The sequence below is a fragment of the Arachis stenosperma genome, chromosome 4 (assembly GCF_014773155.1).
Source record: "Arachis stenosperma cultivar V10309 chromosome 4, arast.V10309.gnm1.PFL2, whole genome shotgun sequence".
Lineage (NCBI taxonomy): Eukaryota > Viridiplantae > Streptophyta > Magnoliopsida > Fabales > Fabaceae > Arachis > Arachis stenosperma.
Window position 1 is genome coordinate 135990979 of NC_080380.1, and position 14835 is coordinate 136005813.

The 14835-nt window shown below is 35.8% G+C and overlaps 2 protein-coding genes across 2 annotated transcripts; both read left to right on the forward strand.

The window, feature by feature from the left end:
* Positions 1-4621: 4621 nt before the first annotated feature.
* On the forward strand, positions 4622-8119 carry LOC130973139 (DEAD-box ATP-dependent RNA helicase 50-like). The gene is given in 6 exon segments (XM_057897552.1): positions 4622-5398; positions 5876-6063; positions 6569-6782; positions 7134-7265; positions 7368-7543; positions 7628-8119. Coding segments are annotated over 6 exon segments (1134 nt in total). The 5' UTR covers positions 4622-5206; the 3' UTR covers positions 7860-8119.
* Positions 8120-10328: 2209 nt separating this feature from the next.
* LOC130973712 (cleavage stimulating factor 64-like) lies at positions 10329-13760 on the forward strand. The gene is made up of 6 exons (XM_057898348.1): positions 10329-10882; positions 11181-11219; positions 11320-11832; positions 11917-12012; positions 12892-13077; positions 13151-13760. The coding sequence occupies exons 1-6, from the start codon at positions 10712-10714 to the stop codon at positions 13274-13276; spliced, it is 1131 nt and encodes a 376-aa protein (XP_057754331.1). The 5' UTR covers positions 10329-10711; the 3' UTR covers positions 13277-13760.
* Positions 13761-14835: the final 1075 nt, after the last annotated feature.

Genomic DNA, 14835 nt, shown 5'->3' on the forward strand with positions numbered 1-14835 from the left:
CTCTCAAAATGAAATGTGCTCTACTAGCGCACAATTCAAAGAAAGTACTACAGCTATGTTTGTTTGATAGGTTAATACTCAAAATCGTTTCTGAAAGATCACGTGTTCTCTATTTTCGTTCCTGAATGATATTTTTAATCAAATTAGTCCTTGAATGAATTTTTTTAAATCGCGTTCGTCCTTCCGTTAACCTCATGAAGCTGCCGTTAGAAATCTGCTGACCTGGAACGTGAGCTGACAATATAAGTACACCTGTCATGGTGTGTGTGTTGCTGACGAGATATGTTTAGCGTATTGTATCAATTTAGCCCCTAAATCTCAAATAAATAAACCTTAATTCCCGACCTCCCACGAACATGAATGACTTGCTTGAGCATTGTTGCAGACCCAGCAGCTATTGAGGGAGGAGGAAGTTGATTTCTACGCCATGATGGGGAGCGGAAGTGGAGGTTCCGGTGGTGGGTTGCCGTCGCACTCACATGGTAGCTATACTTCGAGCTCGTCCATGCGAAGAATAAGGAAAAACGATGAGGAAACCTGTTTCTGCGGTTTAAAAACTTTGATTAAGGAATCTCGGACATCACAGAATCCAGATAGGTTGTTTCATACTTGTCCAAGATATCGGGTGAGTTTAATTTTGTATGAATGATAGCATCATCTTGGCTTTCACTCTTTATGTGGGGTTAACAGTTTTATTCAATGTTTTCAGAAAGGGAGCCATTGCAATTTTTTTAAATGGGTCGAAGAAAATGAACCTGTAGCTGTTGCAGAAGGTCCAAGGGGAATCCCATAAAATGAAGGAGAACTGGACATTGATTATGAAGATTGGAAGGTTAAATTAGCATGGAGAATATGTAGTTTAGAAGCAGAAGTAAGAGTACTTAGAATGTTAATGTGTTTCATGTTCACTAGTCTGATTTTAGTCATCTTAGTAGGAGCTTTACTTTGCATGTCATATATGTACAAGTAGGAGAGAGTGAATGTGATATGGTGGTGTGATTTAGGGAGTTGGTTTTTTTGTTTCCAGTATCATGGCTAAACTATTATAATATGAAACTAGAGCTTATAAATGGCAACTTGGATTTTGAGTACATCTGTGAAGGAAATATATTTATGCATCACTCACAATGTCATATGTAAAGAAGTAAATGACAAACTAGAGACATAAAAAGATAATAAAGTTCCTAAATTTCGTAATATAAAGTGTTAATATGAAGTTCTCAATATTGTGTTTGTCACCACAAAAGATAATAAAGTTCCTAAAAGTGATTCCGCAGAAACACATCATACCAAGACAAAACATGCCTCCAAAATAAAGGCCTTGCAAAATAGGGAGACTTGATAGTGTTTAACACAAACATATCTTTCCTAATTTATAGCTTTATACAAAAAAAAGCATATGTTCCGATGATGATCTTCAGATAGCGTCATCTTTTTTCCTTGGCTGTTTGAACCCCGGAGTCGGCACAAAAGTCATGAGACTTGCAAGCTTCTTGGTTGTCGCAGCACTAGATCCTTTGATTGTTCCAACAGAAATTGAAATTGTTGCAGGAAATGGTCCTATGGGGAGAGACAACTCTTTTTCCTTTTCCCTTAGAAACCTGAAGCTTTGGTGGTCTTCCCCTCACTTTAGCCTACATGACATATAAAGTAAATACATGAATAGAGAAACATAGATTTAGGCATGTAAAAATAAAAATAAAGTAATTAATCAAATCGCTACAGATTTAGTGGGTGGTGACGGTTGTGTTTCTTGAGTTGTTGGGATTCCTTCCGATTGGGTCATGACTATCTATGAGGTTGCATTCGATCGTTGCGGTGATGGAGAAATAGACACTGAAACAGGATTAACTGGGGTAACATGAGCAGCATCATTTTGGGAGTTCATTTGGTACATCTGTACTAGGATCCACAAATGCAAGTTGTAGTTGCATTAACCTTGCTTCTTCTTCAGCATCAGCTTATTTCTTCAGTTTGCATGTTCTTTTGTTGTGTCCAACCTCACCACAGAATATGCATCGGATGAGGTTATATTTTCTCTTCATCCTTGTCTTGGAACCAGAGTTTCCTTCATTTTTGTCTTTTCTTCTATTTTTTGTGGGTCTACCTAGTTTGGACTTAATTAGAGGGGGGACTGGTGCAGGACAACCTATTTTTTCCCATGAGTCTTGGCCTTTGACTGGGTTAACATGGAAAGCATACGTTTTTTGGTATGATTCCATGGTTAACCACTCATGGTAGTAATCCTCAACCCTCTTATCATTCTTATCTTGTATACATGATATGGCATGCATACAAGGCATACCTGTGTATGCAGTTATTATTTCAGACTAATTTGCATTATTAATATAGTACATTTGCATAAAGATTGAGAAAAGATATCTGTCATTTGCCAAAATTTGCATATGCAAGTACGCTTCCTAAGTCAGCAACCATTGTGTTTGGCCAGCCGTGAACCTCGTATAGGTCCTCATTCTGATCACCACTCCATTGTGGGGACCAATGCTGAGACAGCTTTGTCATTGCCTCAAGCCTGCTCTATTGCACTGGAGGCAAAATTCCTTGGTAGTTTGCCAATTTTTGTCTATTGTTGATCATGGTCTTCATTATGATCCTCCTAACTTCCTCTGCCAATAGGAGGATAGGCTTCACCCTATCATGCTTGGTACTTGCATTAAACGACTCACAAGTATTGTTACAAATAGTGTCCATTTTTGGCCTCTCACGAAAATGAGCTTTAGTCCATGCTTCCTTTGACCACTTATCTAGATAAGCCCATGCTCGTTCATTTATCACCTTGCTCTCTTCATGTTTCTTTCAAAGTCACTCACAGTCCTTGATCTAGCACATTCCCACACCAGCTCCTTCAGTTGTATACTCCCACACTGCTTCGTAGATTATACTTTCTTTTTCATCATTTAAAAATTTCTACCATGATAAAATATGAATATTATCAGAGGACCCTCCATCTACATAATAGCAAACAACAATATTAAGAAAAAAAAGTCATTGTAGCAAGCCATCTAAGACTTGGAATGCCTCCAAACCCATAAAAATTTAAAACAGAACATGCATAACACTAAATCATCACCAACACAGCAACTAAATCGGTAACCATTACTTCATTAACACAAACAACAGTTATCATTTTTCTAAGCCACAAAAACAGAGTCTTTCCTCAGTTACACATATAACCGATCATAAACCAAACTCTGGGATGAAACCCTAGACTCTATGCACTAACAAATTCTTCACGATGACTCAATCATATAATGGAAAAACTAGGTAGTTTACATAGTGTTACCAATTTTTTTTACAAGATACAAGAAACTTTACCTCTCACTTCGAACCCAAAAACAACGCTGTGTCATTGCCTTCAAGTTTCCCAACAAGCTCCAGAACTGACGCACGAACAATGCTCCACGACTACTCAGTCTACTCTAATGGTTGTGGCCGATGGCGCTGTCTTCTTCGTCTTCGTGATGGTTGCTTATGGTTCAGAGAAACAAAGAGTCACGGTGAAAGTGAAGAAGAACAACTAAGGACTTGTTCAAGAGACAAAGTGCAAAATGTTACACTCTACTCTCAAAAGGGTGGCGTTTCATAACTTGCATACTCTTAAAGTCTCATTGCGATGTCGTTTGGTTGGGTGGGCTGCCAGCTCATGTTCCAGGTCAGCAGATTTCTAACGGCTACGTCACGAGGTTAACGGAAGGACGAACGTGATTTAATTCATTCAGGGACTAATTTGATTAAAAAATTATTCGGGGACGAAAATGAAAAACGCATGATCTTTCAGGGACGATTTTGAGTATCAACCCTTTGTTTGAGAGAAAATGAGAAGGAAAGAAAATAGAGGAAAAAAATTGAAAGAAAAATGATTATTTTCTATTGTTTGGTTGAGGAAAGAAATTAAAGACGAAAAGTTGAATAGTATAAAAAAGTTGATAGGATCTACCAATTTTTTTTCTCTCCAATGTTGGAAAGAAAAGAAAGAGAAAACTTATTATGTTTCTCTTCTTTCAATATTATTCCTTTTTTTAAAAAATATATTTTATAATACAAGGTTAAAGTTATTTTTTTATAACATTTCTTTCATCCAAACACATAAGAAAAATAAAAATTCACTCAATTTCTTTTCTTTCATTTCTTTCCTTTTTACTTCTTTCTTCTCTATTTCTTTCCTTCCAACCAAACATAGCCACATGTACAAGCCTTCTTACACTTTATGTAACACACAAATTTTTGAATTAGAACACAAAAATTGAAACGTAATATAAATTTATCGATATAGCACACAAATTTTTGTACATATTACATAAATTTTTGAACCATAACACACAAATTTTTAAAGCACAGCACACAAATTTTTGCTATACCAAAATTTATGTGTATATTTGCTCTCTCTCTCTTTTTTCTTGGTGTGTAAATTGATCACCATTCCTTACAGGCTAATGTTACATTAGAGGTTTCATTTTTCAAAAAAATACACACACAAAAGGTGTTGTTGACTTTTTAAGTATGTCATCATGGTTTCAGTTTTCAACTAATGTTCTAAAAATCGAACCGGATGATTTAATTAGATTAATTGAGAATTGATTGTTAGACCAGTCTGATTGACATCCTAAACTGGTGAAAACCCGATTAAATCGGCAGTTAACCAGTAAATCGGATAAATCGATCCAGTTTTTTGGAGTCCTGGTTCACAGCTTCTCCCCCACACCCCCACCAAAAAAAATCCTTACCAACCCTAACTCCCTCCAACTCTCAAACGGCGCAGTAGCACACACTCCCTCCCTCGTCCCTCCCATCACTCTCGAGCTGGCCGTTCCTCTTAACGCCGGCGAGCTCAGACCCTCAAAATACTCTAAACGATGTTGTTAATGTTCTATTTGGGCGCAAAAAATGAAATGACAATGTTTTACCAGTCCAGCGTGGCCTCCGTCCAACCACGTCATCATTTCATCATCAAAAAGTATTTCAGGACGGCTGTTGTTAACTTCAGGGACAAATTTAGGGCAATTTTAAGTTCAGGGACGACATTGAGGCTCGACTGCAAGTTCAGGGACCACTTTGAGTATTAATTCTAGATTATCTAATTAGTGAATTCATGTAACTATGATATAAATTGTAAACTGTGTGATTGCTTTTTAGTTATTATGCTGTGGCTGATTTCTATACTCTATAATTTGATGTCGTGTAGGCCATGGCATTTGCACCTGTTATTGCTGGAAAGACTTGTATTATAGCTGACCAAAGTGGTTCTGGAAAGACTTTAGCATATCTTGCACCAATAATTCAGCGTCTTAGGCAAGAAGAACTAGAAGGACACAGTAAATCCACTCCTCAAGCTCCTAGAGTTGTCATACTAGCACCAACAGCTGAATTAGCTTCCCAGGTTGTTTTGCTTCTCCTATTGAGTCCCATTAAAACAAATATTCACTTTCAAGTCATTGGACCACTTATAACATTTTTTACCATGTTAAAAACATAACAGAATAGGAGAACAAGAAAGTAGCCCATGAAACCAAAAAGGAAGATTACCTTGTTTCTACATTATTGTTTAGAATCATGTTGGTTATTCAAGGATTTGTCTTAAGCTTTTAGTTATTTTTTGGGTAATTTCAAAATATGAGGTTACAAAAATTCCAATTATAGTTTCTACTTGGGATTCAAAGTATGTCTCATTATTTCACATGATAGTATTTACTTTTTAGCATTTGAAATTCAAGCCCTAAAATCATAATTCTCGGGGATTACGAGTATGCAGGGCCATGCCAATCATCTGACTTCACAAACACAAGTTTAGAAAAAGATGTGCAGTTTCATCATTTGGAGAGTGGTATAACTTTTGTTTGTCAAAAATTGCTTGCAGGTCTTAGATAATTGTCGATCACTGTCTAGATCTGGGGTTCCATTTAAATCTATGGTTGTCACAGGTGGCTTTTGACAAAGAACTCAACTGGAAACTTTACAACAGGGTGTTGATGTATTAATAGCTACACCTGGCCGTTTTTTGTTCCTTATGAAGGAAGGCTTCTTACAGTTAACAAATCTAAGATGGTAAAAGCTGATCTCGTTTGGGTTGAATTATTAATTAGCGTTGGTAATGTCAATATTCTGCTATGTTGGTTTTATCATTGAACTAACAATGATGCCATTATTAATGCCATAATTATTAACGCACGGTTGGAGTTAGCTTAATCTGCCATCAACATGCATAAAGCATCCAATATGTGGAATTTACATTCTGTTGGTGTTGAAACTTGAACAATGTTTGATATCTGGAATAGATGTTAGCCACTGCAGATATATAACCATTGGGATAACAAACTTTTCTATTTCAACACTTAAATTTTTTGTTTCCAATACATTGAGTGCTTCAAAACCTTAAAAATTTCCATTATCATCTTCTTAACAAACACCACCCTTAGAATATCTTTTAGTGAAGTCCCTAATAACGTACTAGATTTCTATGCCCGTTAGTTCCACTCTGAATATTTGTAGAATTAATGATATTTTGTTTTCCAATTGTATAATTTGGCCTAACTATAATAATTTGTTGCAGTGTTGTTTTGGATGAGGTAGATATTCTCTTTGGTGATGAGGATTTCGAAGTGGCTCTTCAAAGCTTGATCAATTCCTCACCCATAACTACACAATACTTATTTGTGACTGCAACTCTACCAAGAGATGTTTACAGCAAACTGGTTGAAATTTTCCCCGATTGTGAAATGATCATGGGACCTAGTATGCACCGAATAAGCCCACGCCTTGAAGAGGTACATTCCAGTTGAGAAAACTGGAATCAGTATTCCTGTATGTGTTGAGCATGAGAAACCATTGCTGGACTGTGACTTGTCCTTCAGCTTTATTTACTTTGTTCTGTGATATAGGATATGTCACTGCAGCTTCAAAAATATAAAATTGGTTTCTTTATATTCTAGAAATGCTGGTTCATTTTGGTGTCAAAGCCATGTAACATATAATGCCCTTTATAAATCATATTATAAACTTATAATGCAATTGATATTTCCAATATAAACATAATTGATAATCGAATCTTGTACCATTTTAAAGAATCATAAAATTCACGGTAAATGGCCATGCTGATTATTTTCTCATTTGTTCAGATCATAGTAGATTGCAGTGGAGAAGATGGGCAAGAAAAAACTACTGATACAGCATTTTTGAACAAGAAATCTGCTCTTCTGCAGCTTGCAGAGGAACGCCCTGTTCCAAGAACTATTGTGTTTTGCAACAAAGTATTTCAATTCCTATTTATACAATATTGAATGTTTGTTGCGCTTATCTTTTTCTTTTTATTTATTTTATTTGGTTTATAATTATGTGGAAATAATTTGCAGATTGAAACATGCAGAAAAGTTGAGAATGCATTAAAGCGTATAGATAGAAAGGGAGCAGTTATACAAGTTCTGCCTTTTCATGCTGCCATGACACAGGAATCAAGGCTTGCTAGTATGAAGGAGTTTGCACGTTCACCGTCAAAACAAGTGTCCCAGTTTATGGTTTGCACGGACCGGTATTCATCTATTTTAAACAAAGTCTTGCATTTAGAGTTGTTTATTCTGATAATGAAATAAGTAAGGAGGGTTGTTGAGTGCAGAGCATCAAGGGGAATAGACTTTTGGGGAGTGGAGCACGTGATACTGTTCGACTTCCCGAGGGATCCAAGCGAATATGTGAGGCGTGTCGGAAGAACAGCGAGAGGCGCCAAGGGTGTGGGGAAGGCATTCATATTCGTGGTAGGCAAGCAAGTATCGCTTGCACGCAAAATCATGGAAAGAAATAGGAAGGGTCATCCGTTACACCATGTCCCTTCTGCTGTTACCTTCTAGTTTTCACCTCGCCGATGCTTTGCGATGCATAAACTCATTTTTAGTGTATGAATGAAGAAAAATTCACGTTTGTTAGTTATGGTGATTTGCAAAATCCAAAGGAACTACTCATTTATTCTCTGCTCCTATTATCTTATACTCCTATCTTATCCGGCAACAGAGTAAAAGGCAAAAAGTGAGCCTCTAAAAGAATTGGTTGAATTTTTACCATTTCTCTTTGGAGTAAATTTGTTTTAGCTCTCAAAATAATCCCTGAATTTTCAATTGTCTTACTTTTTATGTTAATTTAATATTCATAAATTTATACTATTTAATTATGTTTATTTCAATAATATAAATATATAATTGACTAAAATATGTATTTTTTTGGTTTTAGTCTAAATTATGCATATTTTTTAAAAAATTAAAACTTATTTAAGTCATATCTAACTTCTTAAGAATCATTATCCTTATAGGTATCAATTTAGCCCTCAAGAATATTAGATTTGAACTTTAAAACCTAGAAAGTAACCCAAATCTTCCAGATTGAACCTGTTTGTGGTGAGTTAGGGAGGATGTTGAGAAGGAGCAATGAAACTTCCTAAAGCTCTAGTAGATGTCGTTCACATGGTAGTTGGGTGAAGAACGGACATCATGGCTAAGGAGGGAAAGTTTCGTGATGATGTGTTTGTGGGATGCGATCCATTCTTCGTTGGTTTGGTACAAACGCGAATCCAGAAAAATTATTTTATGAATGTCCTAATTAAAATGTGAGTTAGTTGAATGCCCATTTTTAGTTCTATATTGTTCTTCCTCTCAATTTTTTTTTTCTGATTTTTTTGTGTGTTTTAGACCATTAAAAAGAGATGGTGTGGTTTATTTATATGGACAAATATAAATGAAGATGATAGTGTATGATTAGACAAAATGAAACTCAAATCAACAACTCAATCTAGAATGGAGAATTAGTGCGGCTGAAGCTGAAATTAGAACTTTAAGAATGTGAAATATTGTTTTATCTATCATTGTTATTTTGTTTGGGCTTGTACGTGTAGGTTATGGTCATGGAGGAGAAAATGGTAATTAAAGTATGGGATATATTTATTTGCAATGAAATGATAAACCATATCTATTGTGGAAGCTGTGTTTCTAAAATAAAAAATAAAATATGCAAATTATAAATATGTTAACTCATTGGCTATACATATTAATCACAATAATAGATTAATTGTTGTAATATACCAAAATAATTAAACTGGAACAAACTTTAAACATGTTAACTAAAAGTCATAGTAATTAATCATAGTATTCAAGCAGCAACAGCATTAACTGCTATAATACATCAAAAGTGATGCTTAGAGTATCATCAATAATAATTAAGTTTTTCCAAATTAAAACACAACACCTGATAGCATAATCTCAAAATAACATAGTTTGAAAAGGATTTGTACAAAATATTAGAAATATAATATGTTCCAAACAACACCTTTAAGTTATAAACTTTTTCTTTCATGGTGGTTTGAAGTCTGGGGTGGAAACAAATTTTATAAACTTTGTCAACCGTGCAACTGTCCCAGAACTTGCTCCTTGTATTGAGTCTGCTCTTAGTGTTATTTTTCTCTTAAGTGGCAGCTTTTCAAGCCTTGTCAGTTGCTGAGGAGGTGGAGGCCTTATCACCTGCTGTGAAGGTGAAGGTGAAGATGGGTCTGATGGAAGCATCTAAAAATAAATTGTATGTGTGAGATTGATAAATACCACATTATGCATATTAAGACATGTAAAAATGCAAATAACAAGCTTAATATTATCTGTTTCTGAATTTTTGGTTGAAAATATGTGGGTTGGGTGAGTTTAATCTCTGAAAGTTGTGCTTTATCAATATTTTCAAGAGGATCATCGACAATATTAGCCTCAACCTCACCAAGTTGATGGTCAGCAGTGATAGCATTGATTCTATCCGGGTAACTCCAACATTGGCAACTTTTGAGGATGCAACAATAGCTGCTACAGAAGTAGCAAGAGCATTGGCAATATCATCTACCTTCTTATGGGAACAACTCTTTTTGGTGTATCCTTTAATACCACAGTAAGTGCAAGTAAATTTTTTCTACTGCCTTTTTAATTTGGTGAAAGTTTTGCTTTCTTACTACCAGAAGACTCTTTATCGGCATCTTTCTTTCTTTTTTTGGTTAATGGACATGGCTTTCTTCTGATTTTGGGTGCAAGAGGCCTATTATATTGAGATTTCTCCCAAAGATCCTATCTTGATATTGGATTAAAAAAGTGTATATACTTAATTTTATAGGCCTCCATAATCAGCCAATGATGACAATAATTCTCACTATTTCAATTAATCCTAAATATACATGACATACCTATAAAGAAAAATATTAGTTAGTGATAACACAACAACTATGCTACAAATTTACCAATCTAACAACTATTTAAGTGTAAATTTTACCTTTTATTTTTCAGAGCCTGCAAGTGCAAATACTCTTTTCTAAGTCAACAGCTATATTAGTAGACTGGTCATGAATCTCTAACCTCTGATGATGTTCATCTCCAGACCAGATCGAAGTCTATTTTTGAATTTTTTTTAATTTTTTATAATATGCATTACTGTATTGATGGGAACTTACCAACATGATGGGATAATTTCATCTTATTCTTTTGAATTGATCTCATTGCAAACATTTGAATCTTCTCTAATAAGATTATTATTGCAAACATAAAAAGTACACTCATCCTGAGCTCGAGCAAAAATCTTTTTCAAATAAAAATACCCTCCTAATCCTAAGAGTACTCCCTCATCACTCTCTTAATCGTCTGTTGTCGTCTTCGTGGGGGGCTGGTCAGTGCTGCCACGTTCAGGAATGTCGGAAAAACGGATCAGCGGCGACGGTTTAACAGCCAACCTGGCCGGAATGTCGAAGAACCAACTTTACGATATAATGTCTCAGATGAAGAATCTCATCGAACAGAACCAGCAACAAGCCAGGCAGATCCTCATCCAGAACCCTATCTTAACCAAAGCTCTTTTCCAGGTTCTTCACATGCCTTTGATTCCATTGCTTTGCTGTTTCTATTGATTATGGCAACTCTATTTTCCTTATTGTTGTAATTTCATAATTGAGCGCTTTACGTTTATAATATGAAACCCTATATTTAATTATACTAGTTGCAAGAATGGATTATTGATATCTTGAACACTTTCGACTCTTCACATTATACCCTAGGTTTCTTTGAAGTGTACTCGTGCTAGTTCTTCAATTCACTTTGTGGTTCTTTCAAGCTCAATTCGTTGTTTAACTTAAAATTACCTATTTTATTTTGTTTTACTAGGCACAAATTATGCTAGGAATGGTGCAACCACCTCAAACGGTATGCTTTCGACGTGTTTTTCCCATTTCAGTTTCAGTTTCACAATCGTCTTTTGGTAGAAATTCGTTCATTGAGGGTGTGGAAAAATGTTTGCTTCTAGGTTCCAAAAGTTCAGCCAATTGTACCGCAGAACACTCAGCCGTCGGTGCAGCCAAGCATTCAGCCTTCCCCTTTATTGCCCGGGCAAGGTGGTTCTCAGGATCAAGCAGGTGTATCGCAACCCCAGATTCCTCTACGAAAACACCCGAACCAACCTCCGCCGCTGGTCTCATCAACTGCTGTTCCTGCAATGAGTCATCAATCTCAGCCGATGGCCGCACACTCTTCTCAAATGCCACAGCAACCCAAGGGACATCTGGCTCCCCAAGTGTCTTCCGGGCCACTTCCACAATCATCACAACTTCCAAACATACTGACCCCTCCGCCCCATTCATCTGCACAACCTTTGCAGACACCTGGATTTTCACATATGCCTCTGCAACCACAATTGCCGCCACAGCACCGACCACCTTCAGTAACCAATTATCATTCCCAGTACCCTCCACAAATGGGTGCCAATATAGGTTTTCAACACGGTGGTGCTCCTCACAATCTTTCGCAATCCTTGTTTCTTGTGAGTTGAATATTTCAATTTACAATTTATGATCCAATGTCTTGTTGAATTGTAATAATGTTGTTTTATTGATGGAATTTTCAGCCAGGTACAAAACCGCCTGCAAGTGGTGGACCTACATTTCCACAGGGGCAGAATCCCCTGCTTCCAAGTCAACAGTCATCTCAATCACATTTTCAGGTATGCACATACTATAATTGATTAGGCCATATGACCATGCGTAAAAATATTTGGGGCTTGATTGGTTTTTTGACATTTTGTTTCTACCTGGTATTCATTTTTTTGTGCTTTCTATTTATATGATTTTTTTGTCATCCTTATGAATTTAACACTTGGTTCATTGGCATGCCTGACTAGAATCAATTTTATTTGGCTAATCAGATTCTACATGTCTCATGTTAAGTCTAGTCTTTATATAAGGTGTTATTAGGCATTAACCTATATGCATAGTAATAGAACTGTAGCAAATGAGTTTGGGTTATATACAATAGCTTTTACAAGAAAACATTGCTCCTTTGTTTTAAAGGGAAAATATGCCTTGGACTCAAAATGAAAATTATTGAATAGGAAAGTTGATACCAATTACTTGCAGAGTACGTCATGTAGAGTAAAATAGTTATATTTTCTAGTTATTTCAGTAGATAATTTAAGATATCATCAAAGCAATTCTTAGCAGAAGTAGTGATTTGATTTACTCTAGTTGGAGTCCTGTTTAATTCATTTTTCTTTTATTTTATGATTTTTCTCTTTCTGCCACATATGTGACTCTTGTTTGTCCACATAATGATCCTTAAACCTAAGTTGATTGTTGAGATTTTACCAGAAGAAATACCGAAATAAAGTACTTGGGAGCCTTATATTTAACTGAGTACCATTTGATGAGTAACTGAGAACAAGGGGGGGAGGGATATAGTTGCAAGTGAGTCGACGGATACGGAAAATTCTACTACACTAGCGATATCATTAGTGTCCCAGTATTGAGTCACATGATGATGTATATTGAATTTGAAATTAAACATAGTTGGATTTTTCGTATTTTAAGTTATGTTTGCATATCAGGTTGGGAATATGCCTTTAGGGCCTGATTTTGGCAGTCAAGCTGGAAGTGCAATGCAAGTTGATAGAGGGTCTTCTTGGATGCCTGGTCCTTCAGAAAACCCAACACCGCTTTCTGTACCTCCAGGACCACCATCTGTAGTGCCTGGTCTGATGGGCGCTTCTAATCAGCCACTTCGGCCTCCTGCGGTAATTTTTGTGAATTAACATTTATTTTGTATGGATGGTTCTTCAGTGTTTTGATATTCTCTAGCGTGTGTAGTTGACACCGGAGATGGAGAAGGCGCTGCTTCAACAGGTCATGAGTCTCACACCAGAGCAGATAAATCTACTTCCTCCAGAACAAAGAAATCAAGTGCTGCAGCTTCAACAGATGTTGCGTCAATGATGTAGTGCACATAAATCCATGCAATTTGGCAGGCATTATTCTATGATCAAATTGATTGGCTTCAGTGAAGTTTTGTAGAGGTTGATAATTAAATAGGAATGAATTCAATCGTATAATCATATTATGAATGAATTTAATTGAATAGCAGAGATGAAGCTATCTCTTGCTGGCTGCATGTAACGGCCTATGTCATTCAGAAACTTCAATGCAAATCATTCAGTGTTTGAAAACTTAGAAATTAGAATACTCGAAATCCCAATCACTGTCTCTTCATTACCAATCACCATCAGAATGTTCAAGCTCATCCTGGAAATAACAATCAGCAGATACTCAGTTGTCGTCGTAACTAAAACCATTGTTTCATCACTTCTCTTCGATACCATCTTTTAGATAAGAAATTTAATTTTATAAGCTTTTCTTTCTCAGTCTCAGTAATAGTCCATAACTCCATATTAGGCATTTCTTATGCGAGTAATAAACAATGGAGAAATTCTCCATATACAAGCATTTTTTTATACAAGTCTTTACAAGTTATTATATTAACGCGCTTGAACGTTACTGCACGTTCTTCTTCCTCTTCCTCTTCTTTTTTTTTTCTTTCGTTTCTTACTTTCTCTTTCTCCTTCTTTAACCGTTACTGCACAATTTCACTGCATCGTCTTCTTCTTCTTACTGCACATTCTTCTTCCTCTTCCTCCTCTTCTTCTTCTTCTTTTCTTTCGTTTTTTTGCCTTCTCTTTCTCCTTCTTCATTTACGTGCTTTTCTCTTTGTTTTCTTTTTTCGTTATTCTTGATTTCCATTATTTTTTGATATCAAGCTCTGAAATCATTTTTAAAGAAGAAGAAGCAGCAGAATATGAGGTGGAGAAAGAGAAAGAGTTCTGAATTATGCATAAAGTGTCCTTTGGGTGTATTTTCTATAATCGTTTGGGTGTATTTTCTGTAATCGTTTGGGTGTATTTCTGAAGTTTCATTATTTTCAAAACGATTTCAAAGCTTGATTTCAGAAACCATGAAAATCGAAAAAAAAGAAGTAAGAATACCAGTAATAAACGAGTAAAACAACTAATGAAAAGACAAAGAGAATAACGAAGAAATATCGTTTGGGTGTATTTTCTATAATCGTTTGGGTGTATTTTCTATAATCGTTTGGGTGTATTTCTGAAGTTCTATTATTTTCAAAACGATTTCAAAGTTTGATTTCAGAAACCATGAAAATCGAAAAAAAGAAGCAAGAATACCAGTAATAAATGCAAGTAAAACAACTAATGAAAAGGCAAAGAGAATAACGAAGAAATATCGTTTGGGTGTATTTTCTATAATCGTTTGGGTGTATTTTCTATAATCGTTTGGGTGTATTTCTGAAGTTTCATTATCTTCAAAACGATTTCAAAGCTTGATTTCAGAAACCATGAAAATCGAAAAAAAACGAAGCAAGAATACCAGTAATAAACGCAAATAAAACAACTAATGAAAAGGCAAAGAGAATAACGAAGAAATACATGGAGGAGGAGGAAGAAGAAGAAGAAGGAGAAGAAGAGGAAGAGGAAGAGGAAGAG